Consider the following 15,845-nt stretch of genomic DNA (forward strand, 5'->3'; position numbering starts at 1 on the left):
AAATATATTTTCTTTGGACCCTGAAAGTACTCAAAAATAGCCTTATAACTTTAGCAAACTTTCCAAAACATTCCACCTTTTGGATTAGAATAAATGTGTGAGAAAAAAGCCTTAATTATGATGATTTTGCATTTGTCCACAGAAACCAGATGAAATCCTGGCCTCACTGAAGTTAACCGGTGTTTTACCACTGCCTTCAACAGAGCCATGATTTCACCCCGGGGAGAATGAAGACACAGTCCCTGTTCCCAGGATCTTTTAAGGTACACTCTTTGGTTTTGTAGATAGTTTGACAAAAAAAAAAAATCCCTTCTTCCCTCAGTTCTGATTTCAGGCTTTTGTACTGTCATCATTTCCCTTCTCCTCCAGTGGCAACTGCCCGAGTAGGGGTGCCCCCTGCCCACCTTCTCCCGGAATCCTCCCTTTTCTCGGAGGCAGCTGTCCTGGGAGGGTGCTCAGCACACGCTGCCGCTGTCTGGATTTCTGGGATCAGAAGCATCCTGGACGTCCCAGGTTTTTCTGCACCTGAGACTGGCGACCTAAGTGTCCTACGCCACCTCCTGCCGCCCCGGGGCCTGGCGCTCACAGAGGGGCGCCCCAGGCCCGCCGCACGAGCAGCCCAGCAGGTGGCCCCGGCGGGCTCCCCTCCCCGGCCGGCGGGGGTGCGCGGAGCGAAGCGAGCACCCGCCCTCATGGCTGCCGCCGCCCCTGTCGCGTCCCCGCCTCGGCCGGACGCTCCTCCCTCCTGCCCCAGCGCCACAGGATGCGGCTCCCCCCGCCCCGGCGTGGGGCGGCGCGTTGGCCGCCGGGCAGAGGCGGAGCCTCGCCCGCCCCAGTGGCAGGGGAGAGTCGCTCGGGGAACACAACCGAAAAGGAAGCGAGCCGGCCGCGGAGCCCTGCGCCGCCCCGCGCCGCCCCGCGCCTCGGTCCCTGCCGGCAGCGGGCACTGCCAGGCGTCCCTCCGCCCGCGGGATCCGCTTCGGGCTGCTGGGGCCGGCGGGCGCTCGGGCATCCGCTGGGCATCGCCAGGCGCCGGGGCACCGGCCATGGCTCGCCTCTGCCGCCTGCTGCTGCTCCTGGGCCGCTGGCTGGCGCTCGGCGGCGCCTTCAATCTGGACGTGGACCGCCCGGCTGTGTACTCCGGCTCGGAGGGGAGTTACTTCGGCTTCGCCGTGGATTTCTTCGCCCCGGACGCCTCCTCGTACGTATCTGGGGCGGGGGTCCGCACGCTGCTGGCGGGGTGTTGCAGCCTGGGTCCCCGTTGGCGTCTCCAGGGCCGCGTGAGTCCCCAGGGGGGCTGTGGCCCCTGGTGGTCGGGGGCTAGCAAGTGTGAACAATCAGGACGCGGGTAGGGAGCTCACAGGCGCCTATATAAGACAAAGCCCCAGCTATCGGGACTGCGCCTGTCAGATCCGGACATCTGGTCACCCTTGGAGGGCCGGGAGACTCGTGAAATGAACAAAGCCTCCAGTCCCGTCCTCTTCCCCTGGCCCCCGAAGCGGGCGAACATCCTGCTCTACTCTAGCTCGGCTCTCCAAACATTTGATTTCTTTCCCGGCCCTCTCCCCTCTCTCGTCCCCTCGCACTGTGGTTTTGAGATTGAAGAGATGCATCCCAAGCGTACAATGATGAGGGTCGCTTTCTATGAAAGAGTGAGGGCGTTGTGTGAGTGGCTTTTGGCTGTGGAAGTCATAACTGGGTGGCTGAAGGGAACTCTGTTTTTGAAACTCTGATCCATTATCACCAGTGGCAAAGAACTTTGTCAGCCAGAAAAGTAATTCAGAAGTTCACACAATAATAAGAACTGAGCTAAAAGGAGGCTACCTAAGCATCTAAATTGCTACTGTAGCTTATATTTTGTTTGGGAGAAAATCAACCAAGTTCTCTGTATTAAGCCTTTCAGAAGAAAGCGGATGGCAGGCATTAGTGCTGGCCTGTTTGTTCTGAGGGGGATGGCTAAATGGCCTAACATTAAGGATTTAAATATATCCACACCCTGAAACAATTGGTTTAAATCCCAGGTGGATGGAATCATCCCTTCATTCTTCCAGGGAATACTGATCTAAAGCCCACTTGAAACAAAATGACTTCCACTGATTTCATTAGGCCCAAACATAATCTTGTGCAGTTCAATCTTGGCTTGGCTTTTGAATGAGAACATAAAAATTGTACTGCGTGGGCACTAAGGGCCATTTTTAAAAACAGATCCATCCTTTTATGTGTGCCTGCGTATGCTTTGTCTGCGCAAACTGGGTATACAAAATGCTACTCCCTGCAAATATAGGACAGGTCACTTTTGTTTTAAAACTGGTGTGCAAAATATATAGTTCTTCATACTCATCAGAGTTACGGGCAGGGGAATAGATTATGTGCTTGGGCTGGAAAATTTTCTTAACAGTATTGCAAGACTGTCATAATCATGGTAAATTTTATGTATGCAAATCTAGGCACGGATTTGTATTTGCGTTGTTGAGTACAATACACTGAGTATCCTGTTTTAAAAATCTGCCCCAGTCGCTCCCCTGGCAGGTAACAAAAATATAGGATTTTTTTTCTGCTGAATTTATCAGTGTAATCAGAATATCTGTTTCCCACTCCAATCTTGTGTATGAAGCTGTTTGACTCCATTGATATAGCCCTTTGAAAAGGTGGAGGTATTTCAATGGTATATCTCTGAATTTTGAGAAGTATCTGAGGGTTCTAAAGGATCAGAAGTGCTGTAGAGATTTTGTTGTTGTTCGTGTGCTCTTCTTGAAGGTGTGAGATTTGAGGATGTTGCGGTCCGATTTTAATTGGCACCTTAAAATAAGGATTCAGAATGATGTAGCTGGTGATTTACAAAAGTGTTCCATAGTTCTTCTATCAACTCTCAAATTAGAGTATTATAATTAATTAATTAATCTATATATTTTAGGTGGGATACATGTTATAGTTCTCCCTTTTTGTGCCCTTCCCACCCCTCCAAAAATCAACTTTAGATGTAGAAGACTTGCATACATCTGACATATGGGGTGATTTTTCTACTCCTCTCTTGGTTTTAACAGCTAGAATTTGTTTATAAAATTATATAAATATTGAGTAACACTTTTTGCAAAGTATCAGTCTTGTTTGCATTCTTTGTTCCTCCAGTTAAATAGAAGTCACCCTGCCTTAACTTGTAAAGGTTGCAACATTTTTTTGTGCTGTCTTCATTCTGCAAGTTTGATACTGTTATCTTTGGTTGTATATCTTGAGTAACAATAGTAAATATGTAAACAAATGAGATACTCCTATTGTTTTCTGGCACTAAAGGTCTGATCCAACTCCCATTGAAGTCAATTATGGGGGATTTTCCCATTGATTTTAATGGGAGTCAGATTGACCTCTTAATACCTTATTGTAAACGGTCTTGGTTTACTATAGGTTTCAGAGTAACAGCCGTGTTAGTCTGTATTCACAAAAAGAAAAGGAGTACTTGTGGCACCTTAGAGACTAACCAATTTATTTGAGCATGAGCTTTCGTGAGCTACAGCTCACTTCATCGGATGCATACTGTGGAAAATACAGAAGATGTTTTTATACACACCGACCATGGAAAAAATGGGTGTTTATCACTACAAAAGGTTTTCTCTCCCCCCACCGCACTCTCCTGCTGGAGAAAACCTTTTGTAGTGATAAACACCCATTTTTTCATGGTCGGTATGTATAAAAACGTCTTCTGTATTTTCCACAGTATGCATCCGATGAAGTGAGCTGTAGCTCACAAAAGCTCATGGTCAAATAAATTGGTTAGTCTCTAAGGTGCCACAAGTACTCCTTTTCTTTTTGGTTTACTATAGTGTTTGTTTGCTTTTAACCCTTAGAGTACTGGCGTTTTCCAGATGACCAGCCAAATGAGAGAGACTGTTTTTGTTATGTTTTGTTTTTGAACAGTACCTGTTTAATTTTTTTATATCTTTATGCAGTCAAAATATGTATCTTGTGTGCTTACCCTACAAAATTAAGCCTCAATACTGCAGATTTACTATCTGTTTAACTTTAAGCATGTCCCATTCAATGAAATTATTCACCGTTAATGCCCTTAAAGTTAAGAACATGTATAACTCTGCAGGATCAAGGTTTTATGTGCTACCCTACATTTTATACAATGGACCGGTTCGGGTGTTTGCAGAATCATTAGCTGTATTGCATATTTCATAAATGTATATATTTGCTGCGAAAGAGACACACATTCTGAAATATCAACTTCATGATATTTACACCAGATTGCATACATACAAAGTAGTGATCATAATTAAGGCTATATTTTAGTGTCGGGTATTTTTAGTAAAAGTCATGGATAGGTCACAGGCAGTAAACAAAAATTCACAGCCCTTGACCTGTCCTTGACTTTTACTAAAAATACCAGTGAATAAAACTTGGCGGGGAGCTTCCTTGGGCCCCTGCGGATGTTGGGGGAGGGCAGCCTGGCTGCTTGGCAGGGGGCTGCTCGGGGTCCCCACGGGCTCTGGGGTAGGGCGGCCTGGGCCCCCCACTGGCTCTGAGTAGGTTTGGGGTTTGGCCTGGGTCCCCCACTGGTGTTGGGGGGGGTCACGGGTGGCAGCACATGGCCTGGGACCGCCGCTGGTGCTGGGATGCATGGGCAGTGGCGTGCGGCCCGGTATCCCTGCTTGTGCTGGGGGCATGCGGGTGGTGGCATGCGGCCCGGGCCCCCTCCTGGTGCTGAGGGGTGGTTGGCAGGGCCGGCAGGCTCCCTACCTGGCTCCGTGCCTCCCCCTCCCAGAAGCAGCAGAGTTTGGGTGGGGCAGGGGGTTGGGGCATGGGATGGGGTGAGGCGGGCTCTGGGCAGCACTTACCTGGGGGTTTCCCCTGGAAGCGGTGACATCCCTGGAAGCTGTGACATCCCCTCGCTGCTAGACGGAGGACTGGCCAGGCAGCTCTGTGCGTTGCTCCACCCAGAGCGCTAGTCCTGGCCTATGGGAGCTGCGAAGTTTAACGTCCAGAAAATTTAACATCAAGAATGGAATGAAGCACAAGTTATAAACCTTAGTCCCCTCCAAAAAGCTGATTATAAATCTTGAAGCTTGTCCTTTGTGTACAAAATTTTCCTGTGTCACACATTGAACAGTTAGCCTTCTCTTTATCCCCACTGCATGCTTGTGGCTAAATAGCAAAACTCTCATTGACTTCAGTGGTGCAGGATCAGATCCATGATTCTTCCTTTGTGGTACGCAGAAGCTTGACAATGTATGTAAAAACATAGCTTGCCCATTTGGTCCAACCACTGTATGTGAGAGAAAATAAGCAGTGAACAACAAACTACATGGTATCTTCAGTGGACCATTGTGCAGAAATCCCAGAAAACTGTTTTTCATTATATTAGGAAAAGGCATTTAGTGACATCAACATTGGATCATGTTACAATAAAAGCTTTTGTTATCTGGCATGTTGGGGGAATGGAGGCGGGGGGGAGGGGGGTTTGCTGGTAAGTCAAAAATTCCAGTTAACTAAGAAGGAGGGAGTTTGAGTGTGGGAGGGGGCTCAGGGCTGAGGGTGTTGGGGCACAGGAGGGGCCGCGGGGTGTCAGATTCTTGCAGCGCTCACCTCAGGTCGCCACTGGCAGGGAGCTGCATGTCCTTGCTGCTCCTAGGCAGAGGTGTGGCTAGGCGGCTGTGTGTGCTGCCTCTGCCCATGGGATGGGGGCAGTGCATGGAGCCCCTGTTGCTGTCCCTCCACCACTTCCGGGGAGCCACACTGAGCCAGGTAGGGAAGATCAGAAATGCTGGTTTATAGAGCTTTCTGGTTGGTAAAGTGCTGGATAACACAGCTTTTCCTGTATACGATTTCTGCCAAACTTGTGACATGGATCATTGATCTCGTAGCCTTTTTTATTGCTGCTACGTAGAATGTGTTTTTTGTTTTTTAGGGGGTCACCGACTCTTTACTTGACCTAGCTTTTTTAAGCTCCTCTTCATAAATTTATTAAGGCTGTAATGTGTTTATTTTTAACTTGCACATAATTTTTGCAGCATTTTTTGTTACTCGATAAAACTTTATTGTTTGGAAAATAATTAATCTTCATTAATTCTGAACATATGCTGCAGAGTGCCTGGTGGCAATGAGAGCACCCACTTAGTTTTTATTGTAAACTGTGACACGACTCATAGGATCATTGTGACGTTGTGTCTGTCAATCATAAATGTACAGCAAGCACCACAAAATTAGTAGGTGCATTGCCAGTTTTATGATCGTAGATGTGCATCAAACATTGCACAATTCGTAACAGGTCCCCAAACTGCAGAGCCATGTAGAACACAGAACACCACAGTGTCTTACTGTGGCTCTCTGTTAAAGTGCTCTTCCAGAGCTTCCCTAATATAGCTCCTATATCTCCATGCTCAGCTCTTCTGATAGCCCCTGTGTCTGGCTATTCAAACTCAGCAGACAGCTGCTCTATCTCTGCCCTACATGCTGGCAACAACTCTTCCCCCTTTGCTTCACAGATACTATGCTGGTAGTTGAATCTGTCAGGGTGGTCGGTGGATGGCTTCGTAAGGCAGGGGAAAGCTGGGTCCCCCAGGATCACTGTTGGCATTTCAATGTTTCCAATAGCAGTCTGCCTGTTGGGAAAGAAAGTCCTTGCTTGCAGCTTTCAGAACAGCCCTCTGTTCTTAAAGATGTGAGCATCATGCACCTTCCCTGACCAGCCCACATTGATGTCTGTGAAGAATCCTCAGTGATCTACCAGTTCTTGCATAAAAGTAGCCCTTTCTGTTGATGTACTCTGTGGCAAGGCAGTCTGGTGCCAGAGTAGGGATATGTGTGCCCTCTATTGCCCCTGCAGTTTGGGAACCCTATTGCTGCAAATCCATCTTCTGGGCCCTGCAAGCTGCCAAGAGTCACAGCCCTGTGTACCAGGAGATGATTAATGGCCCTGCACACTTGTCTGACAATGGCTCCCCACAGTGGATTTTCCCACTCCAAAATGATTTTTCATTGACTGGTAGCAATCCAGCACTGCAAGTTTCCACAGTGTGAATGCCACTTGATTTTCCACTGTCAGTGCAGCTCTCACTCTGGTGTCCCTACACTGGAGGGCTGGGGGGGATCAGCACACAGATCCAGGAATGTGGCCTTGCGCATCCAAAAGTTCTGCAGCCACTGCTCATCATCCCCAGCCTACATAACAATGCCATCCCACCAGTCAGTGCTCGTTTCTCAGGCTTAGAACTGGCACTCCACCATTTGCAGCTGCTCTGTGAACACCACCAACAATCTTGAATTGGTTCTCACTATGTCCCACTGCAGTCTTTTCTCCAGAGAATCATCACGTTCTCCGTGGCTCTTCTTGAGGCTCTGCAGATATCGGAGTATCATGTGTCCCGTGGTTGCAATGCTCATGACAATAGTTCAGAGCTGTGCCGGCTCCATGCTTCCGTCAGAGATGACGGACTGTGACAAGTCCCTTGCAAGTTCATGGGATTTTCAAAATAGGAACAAAAATTATGGAATAGAGATGGCATTATGGGTTGGAGAAAGTTGCATGATGGGAACTTGACCCTGGAGGCACGACTAGTTTTGACCCCACCATGCATTGCTAAAACTTTCCAAAAGACAATGCACTGGTGGACAGTAGTGAGTTGCACACTGGGATACCTACCCGTGGTGCACTGCATATTGCATTGAAACAAGCACTCCTTTGTCTTGACTACATCAAGTACCTTTTTGTTTCATTTCTGACTGCCACCACCAGTCCTACTATCCCTGCATGAAAACCAGCAACATTAAAAACAGAATCGCATTGACTTCACTGGGCTTTGGATCAGGCCTTAAGTTTTTGGGATTCACTTGTAACATGACTAGCTGTTCAGGAATCATTCTGACTGATTTCAAAACAGTGAGCCAGATCCTCAGCTAGTATAACTTACGTAGCTCCCTTGACTATACTGATTTACCCCAACTGAAAATCTGGTGCACCCTTGCTTCACTTTGGTAAGTGCACTAAGAATTGCTTAAGTGACAGTTTAGAAACCAGCTGCTGAAATGTAGAGAAGATTAAGAAACCTGGCTGTGTCTACACAGGGGATATTTTCTAACCAGTGTTGAAGTTGGTTAGCTAACTAATTTGCTAGCCTTACACTATGGCTATCTGAATCAGTTTCACTGAATCAGTTTTAAGACTGACTCTGTTTAAACAAGCCATGCTATCCAAAGCTCTCTAAAACCAGGTCTCTGTTATGGCTCTCTCTGGTTTTAAAATCTATCTGAAAATATTCCTAGCATAGACAGGGGGATCCTATAACATAGTATGTTCTTACGAGTTTCTAGGGGTGAGAGATACTGGGTGTGCTGTCTTTTCTCTTCCTTTTGCTAGAAGTATTCTTTTCTTATTTAACATGTTAATTTTGCTTGTACGTAAGGGCCAACCAACAAAGGGGTCCCATTGTGTTTGGCTCTGTACAAACACAGTGTAATAGACAGTCTCTGTCCTGAAGAGCTTACAATCTAAATAGACTAGACAGACACAGGGTGAGGGAGGGGGTAGAACACATAAGCGGAGCAAACAATGTGATGACAGCAAAGAACATGTTGGTTCCACAATTTCCCCCCCCTTTAGTTAGGAGGGGATGAGGTAAATGGAAAGGGAAGAGAAGAGGGATGAGGGGTACAGAGCAGAGACCTGCAAGGATGAAGGGTCCTAGAGCTTGGGCTCCAGCCCAAGCCTGAATATCTACACCATGATTTTTAGCCCTTTAGCCTGAGCCCCACAAGCTAAAGTCAGCTGTCCTAGGCTAGCCGTGGCTATACCACAGGGCATACCCAGTGAGGACAGGGGAGAGCTGGAACAAACAGCCACTCAGCATAGGGCAGAAAAAGTCCACTCCAAAGTGTTGAAGGTTCTCTGAATATGGAGCCCACATGAGCAGATAAGGAGGGAGGCGATGTGGGTCCTAGGGTCCTCATTGTGTTTGTATGGTCTCCTCTGCACAGTTCTGTATCCAGGTGGTGTGGAAGGAGGGATTGCCCCAGTTTGCCCCATTTTACCTCCTCCCACCAGTGCAGCAGACCCTGCTTTGGCTGCTTCTGCCACTACTGGCTGGAGTCTCTGGCTCTGACAAATACATATTTGACATAAACAATAGGAAAGCAGAGCTGCTCAATGCCTACTTTCTATCAGTCTTCTCACAAAAATAATATGTGACCAGATGACTGGTGAAGTTACCATAGGCAGTAAAGGGGAAGGGATGCAGATCAGGATAAGTGAAGAACACATCAGAGATGTTCTGTCTAATTTGAACGAATTCAAGTCAGAGGGGCCTGATATTCACCCTGGGGTGCTGAAGGCATTAGGTGAAGAAATCTTGGCATCACTGGCAATAATATTTGCAAATTCATGGATGTCAGGAGAAATCCTGGAAGACTGGAGAAGGGCTAATGTAGTGCCCATCTTTAAAAAAGAGAAGCCGGGGAAGTATAGACCAGTCAGCATGACCTTGATACCTGGTAGGCTACTAGAGCAATGTATAAAACAGGGGTAATCACTTGCAGCCAACATGGGTTTACTAAAAACAAATCATGCCAAACCAGTTGGATATCCTTCTTTGACAGAATAACTGGTTTGGTGGGTAGGGAGAATATTGTGGACCTAATATACTTGGACTTTAGCAAGGCTTTTGGCACAGTCCCACGTCACAGTCTGATAAGTAAGCTGGAGAAATGCATGCTCTGTGGAACTACCATTAAGTGGATACATAATTGGGTAGCAGCAAACAAAGAGTAACTATCAATGGAATGATGTCAGATTGGAGGGAGGTCTCAAGTGGGGTTCAACAGGGATCTGTTCTAGGTCTGGTGTTATATTTATTAATGACCTGGTGTATGACTAGAGAGTATATTGATCAAATTTGCAAATGACACAAAATGGCTGTGGGGAGGGTGTTTGAAAACACTTTGGAGGATAGGGCTAAAATTCAAAGGGATCTTGATAAATTGGAGAACTAGGCTATAGATGACAAAATGAAATTCAACAAAGACAAATGTAAGGTGCTACACTTAGGGACAGACACTAGAGGACAGCTTTACATGCAGTATCGTTCACAGTGAGCTCAGTTTTTGAAATCAAAACAGGAGTATGGCAGGGGTGTGTCATGTCTGCAATCATCTTCAGCATTGCCATTGACTGGGTAATGCAGCGTACAACAGAACACATGCCAAGAGGCATTAAATGGACACTCTTCTCATCCCTTGAAGACCTGGACTTCACAGATGATGTCACTCTCCTATCACATACCCAACACCATATACAAGAAAAAACAATTCGACTCGACACATTCAGCCAGCAAATTGGACTGAAAATCAACTGCAGTTAGACAGCTATCATGACCTTTAATATTGCCTCACCATCACCAGTATGGATAGAGGATTATGTGCTCACCAATGTAGAAACATTCACGTACTTGGGCAGCACCATCAGCCAGGACGGTGGAAAAAGCCAGGACATCCGGTACAAAATCAGTAAAGCCAGAAACACCTTCAGGAGCTTAAATACAGTCTGGAAATCATCAAAATACAACACCAAAACCAACTGAAGATTTATAAGAGCAGTGTACTTTCAGCACTACTTTATAGTGCAGAATGCTGGGGAATGAGAAAGTATGACATGTCCAAACTGTCTTCATTCCGTACAACCTGCCTCAGAAAAATCCTCCATATCTTTTGGCCCAGAACAATCTCAAATCCAGATTTATTGACACAGTGCAGCCAAGAGGATCTGAGCATCATCATTGCCAGGAGGCACTGGAGATGGATCGGTCATATGCATCACCTGGAAACTGATTCCATCATCAGAGTAGCAATAAGATGGACACCTGAAGGCAAGCGAAAACGAGGCCGCCCAAAAACAACATGGCAAAGAGCTGTGGAAGCCGAGCTGAAAACCTGGGGCACAGCTGAGGAACCACTGAAAGACTTGCCAAAAACAAACAGGAATGGAGGAGCTTCATCGCTGCCCTAAATGCCAGAGGCGTAATGGGAACATGATGATGACACTTAGGGAAGAAAACACAAATACAGAATGGGAGTTAACTGGCTGGGCGGCAGCACTGCTGAAAAGGATCTGGGAGTTATGGTGGATCACAGCCTCAATAGTCAGCAATATGATGCAGTTGCAAAAAAAAAAAAAAAAGCAAATGCAATTTTAGGTTGCATTAACAGAGGCATAGCATGTGAGTCATTCTATTTAGTGCCAGTTAGGTCTCAGCTGGAGTACTGTGTCCAGTTTTGGTCACCAATATTTAGAAAGGATGTAGAGAAACTGGAAAGGATCCAGAGGTGAGCGACAAAGATGATCAAAGGGATGGAATGCAACCATATGAGCAATGGCTGAAGGAACTGGGTATATTTAGTTTTGAAATGAGGAGATTAAGGGGGGACATGATAGTGGTTTTCAAACACTTAAAAGGCTGCCATAAAAAAGATGGAGAAAAGTTGCTCTCTTGCCACAGAGGGTAGGACAGGGTAGGTGGTTTCAGACTACAGCATAGCAGATTAAGATTAAATCTCAGGGAAAGACTTCCTAACTGTAAGGACAGTAGCACAATAGAACAAACTGCCTAGGGAGGTCATGGAAGCTCCTTCACTGGAGGTTTTCAAAAGGAGGCTAGATAACCATCTGTCTTGGATGGTTTTAGACACAACAAATCCTACATCTTTGCAGGGGTTAGACTAGATGCCCTTTGAGATCTTTTCTAACCCTATGGTTCTGTGATTCTGTTTTATTAAGCATTCCTCTCTGCATTGGTAGTAGCACTTTTACTCACTGTCTGCATTTTAAAAAGTATTTGAGGAAAATGGTCATCCATGGCTTTAAAGGGGGGAACAGTGTCATAGTATTCAGTATAAAATGGAAATAATACAGTAGTGCTTCGTAATTGCCTCTTCTTATTATATATCCACACTGTGTTTCAGGTTCAGACCCTAAAGAAAGTGCTGATTAGTCAAACATGGTTCACGGAATTGTCCAAGTTTCTGAAAGATGTAATAATCTTGAGTTGAATTGGTTTCTCTCTCTTTTTGTCACTCCCAATCTGAATATATATAAATAGATTTTTGCAGTCTGCAAGTTCTCACAGCCTTATGTCACAGCAGCCACTGGGCAGAATGCAAATCTAAATACACATAAAGATTTTAAAAATTAGAATGGATGTGAGAGAGAAAAGGTTCGTTTTTGATGGGTTTCAATAAAGACTCAGTCATATGCCAAATATGCAAATATGTGGTTGACATCAGCTCGGGTTCTTGGAGGGCCTAATTTTTTTTTAAAAAAAGTTTTGCTACTACTAGGCTGACTTACCAGTAAGCATATTGTAAGATGAAAAATCCCAGATTTTTATCAAGGTTGGCCTTTGACTATCTGCCTTGAATTGCTTTTAGGTATGAAATGAACTAGATGTGATGCCAGACTATTTTTTGTTTTTGTTTGTTTGTTAACCAGGGTACACTACATCCCTTTCTGTTATACACACACACACACGAGATTGAATAATGCAAGGAGGGAAGGACAGGCTGTCTAGCTAAAGGTCTGTTTGAAATCAGAATCCATCAGGAAATATTTTAAACATGAATCTCTGTTTACACTTTCTCAGCTGTCTGGTTTTTAGTCAAAATTTTGTTTTAACTTGCATTTACACAGGATCCAAAACAGCCCCCCTAATCTAAACATCCCTGAAACTTGAAGTAGTTTGGATCCAAATTCTAAGTTTGTGTCTTAGAACCATGGTTACATAACCATTTAAAGCACTGTATAAGAGCTAAGAATTATTATTATTAATTAGTGACTGTGCTTTTGAACCTTCTGTTTGTTTTCTTTTTTATTTCAGGATATTTCTTCTGGTGGGCGCTCCAAAAGCGAACACTACACAACCTGACATTGTAGAAGGAGGCCAGGTGCTCAAGTGTAACTGGAATTCCAACAAAAACTGCCAGCCAGTTATATTTGATTCCACAGGTAAAGTGTGATTTACTTGCTGTAAGTAGATGGACCTGGTAAGATTTCCTAAGCCAGGGGGCTTTCACAACAAAGTTTTTGGTAGCCTCAGAGTGACACACACTGACACTTTTTCCTAAAATACTTAATTAACTTTAGGAAAAACAAATAAATATGGACATGTACACATCCAAATCATTGTAATTTATTTATGTAGGTTTTTATTTGTGGACTCAGTAATAAGAATAATGGTGTGAAAAGCAATATTTTTGTATGCTCTTTAATATCACTTTTCATATTAAAGAACATACGAATAGTACTTTTCACAACGAGTATTATTTATCACGGCTTCCCAGGTGAAAAATGATACTTGTATGTTTATCACTTTTCTCAGCAAGCACCAGGACAAATTAAATCCTGGAGGGGGGAGGCCTGGAAGGATGGTTGTGGGGCTGGGAAAGGCAGTGGAGGCCCAGTGTGATTTTGGGGGGGTGTCCTGCAGGGCCGGAGCTAGGGGTCAGTGCCTGCTGCTGCCTGGTAAGAGCTGGGGGCTGTGCAGCTGAAGCCAGAGGTTGAAACCTGCTGCTGTGCGGCCAGGACCAGAGTCAACACCCAGGGCGGTCTCCTGCCCTGTGGCAGTGGGAGCCTGGGACCGGAGCCAGGGCTGGAGGGCACCCGAAGCCCTGCAACCAGGCTCCTGAAGTCCCGCTGCTGGAGCCTGCTGCCCAACCGTCCCCTGCTGCTGGAACCTGAAACCCACCCCCTCCGCAAGGTTGGTCAAGAACTCGCCTTGCTCCTGCAGCGTTGTGCCCCACCTGTCTCCCAAGGCGGTGCAGGGCAGTACATCCAGGAGCAACAGGGAGAGAGAGGGAGAGGCCAGTACTTGCCCAGGAGGCTGTCATGGCCACAAGAAAGGCCCCTGGTGGCCACATCTGAGAAGCGCTGTGCCTAAGCATTGTCTGACAGTGTGCGACCTTTCAGATTCAGATGAGGGGCTGTGGTCCCAGTTAGTTTGAATGCAAGTTCTCTTGGTTTGGTTCACTAGTCAGGGCTTATTCTTCTTTCTCATTGAGAATTTCAGTGTGTGCTAGAAGCTTATGTGATCATAAGTAATTCTTTATTAATTTGTTTTGCTTAACCTGATACAGCCCTGGTTATTAATTCATACTTTCTCTTTTGTATTCTGAAATATATAAGACGTTACATGGTAAATACGGCCCTGACTTACATGTGTGCAACTCCCACTCAGGTTATTCATAAACCTCAAACTGAAACCCGTGGGTGTAAACTGAAACAAAAGCAAAGGTTTTCATGAACAGAAATCAATGGGGTTTTTACAACTCCAGTCATTTCACAATACTTACCTCACATCTTTGTTAGGATTTCTCAATAGGTATGCAATGAGAAATTAACCCATGTCAGCACTGTACTGAAATGGAAAACAATATTGGTGATGTATTATACTGTGCAATGTTATCGTTCCATTCAGTCTTCACGCTCTGTTACACTTAATGATTTCCACCAGCTGTAGCAGGCTATGCGATAATCCACTGCACGTGTTCCTACACTTGAGCCAATGGGTATTGAATCCTTTTTCCCACTGCTTGTTTTAGGCCAGAATGTGGAAAAACCATTGCATGTCATGAGTGTGGATTAGCAAGACCTATATTAATGTGGCCTGAGGAAGTACTGGTGATTTAGATCATTACAGGTCACCATCCATCCGTATGTCTGTCAGTACTATCTATGTACATGTATGCGCACGTGAGTTTTGGCTTGATAGGTTGTCATGCTTATTCAGAATTTGTAAATTATACTACAGTACAATGAAGATGCTACTCTTCTATTGCATTAATTTGTCAAGGTATCTCCCCAAAGTCTCTGAAATCTGCATACGATACTGGAAATTGTTCTGTTTATTAATTTCTAAATAGATGAAAGCTGTACTTGGCATAGTGTGTATAAAACTTGTATCAAGATTTTGGCTCTTTCTTCATTGAGAACAAACCATGTTGTTTTCTCTGTAAAATCTCAGTACACAGCTGTCAGTTTGTCAGACTGCTTAGGGCATAAAAGCTGTGTACAAAGATTATTTTCAAGTTACTAGGCTTTTTTCCGCTTCTGAACAGGGTAGGGTAAGAGTCATGAAATTGGGGGGTTGGATTTGACTGGAAAGTAGAGTTGGGGCACTAGCTTTACATATCATAATGGTCTATCACATATTTGTTCTTCAAAATATTTCTTAACATGTATCTAAAAATAAGACTAATCTTTTTACCTTTATTTCACAATGCCCTAAAGCATGCTAAGTGCTTTACAGCACAAATACAACAAGGGTGAAATCCTGACGCCATCAAAGTCAATGGCAAAGCTCCCATTGACATCAGTGGAGCCAGGATTTCACCCCAGGTCCTTGCCTCAAAGAAACCTTTTCTCGTTTCCCTCATGTCCAAAGTTAGGTGGTAAAAGAATGTAGGTTGTGGGAGGACAAAACTTAAATATGAACCTGTGGTTACCTAATTTAGTCCTGAAAGATTAGTATAAAACATGTTTTAGGCAAATAAATCTTACAAACATACTCCTGATATCAGAAATATTCTCTGACTCTCACATAAGGGATGGACTAGTACTCAAAGCCGTATTCAGGCAACAAGACTTAAGAGCAGAACACCCGGAATCTGAATGTTTAACACAGCTGACACTTCTGATGTTACATGAGCTGTAGAAACTCAGATTCTCAGGTGTCCTGTGTTTTATATTCACTCCAAATCATTGATTATAACACTTCTGCAAACCACCCTGAACAGTCCTTTCCAATAGGGTAAGATTGGTTTTAGTATAGTTGAGGCTTGTCAATCAAGACAATGACCTCTATACAGAT

The 15,845-nt window shown here is 45.0% G+C and overlaps 1 protein-coding gene across 1 annotated transcript in view; it reads left to right on the top strand.

The window, feature by feature from the left end:
* The first annotated feature begins 844 nt into the window (after positions 1-844).
* The window catches only part of ITGAV (integrin subunit alpha V), an 84,300-nt gene continuing 69,299 nt past the window's right edge, over positions 845-15,845 (top strand). Inside the window, exons 1-2 of the mRNA XM_084643080.1 lie at positions 845-1,201; positions 12,858-12,985. Of these exons, the coding sequence (XP_084499206.1) occupies positions 1,047-1,201; positions 12,858-12,985 (283 nt within the window). The 5' untranslated portion in view covers positions 845-1,046. The remainder of the gene's footprint in view (positions 1,202-12,857; positions 12,986-15,845) is intronic.

This window comes from Lepidochelys olivacea (assembly GCF_965140295.1).
Source record: "Lepidochelys olivacea isolate rLepOli2 genome assembly, chromosome: 11".
Taxonomy (NCBI): domain Eukaryota; kingdom Metazoa; phylum Chordata; order Testudines; family Cheloniidae; genus Lepidochelys; species Lepidochelys olivacea.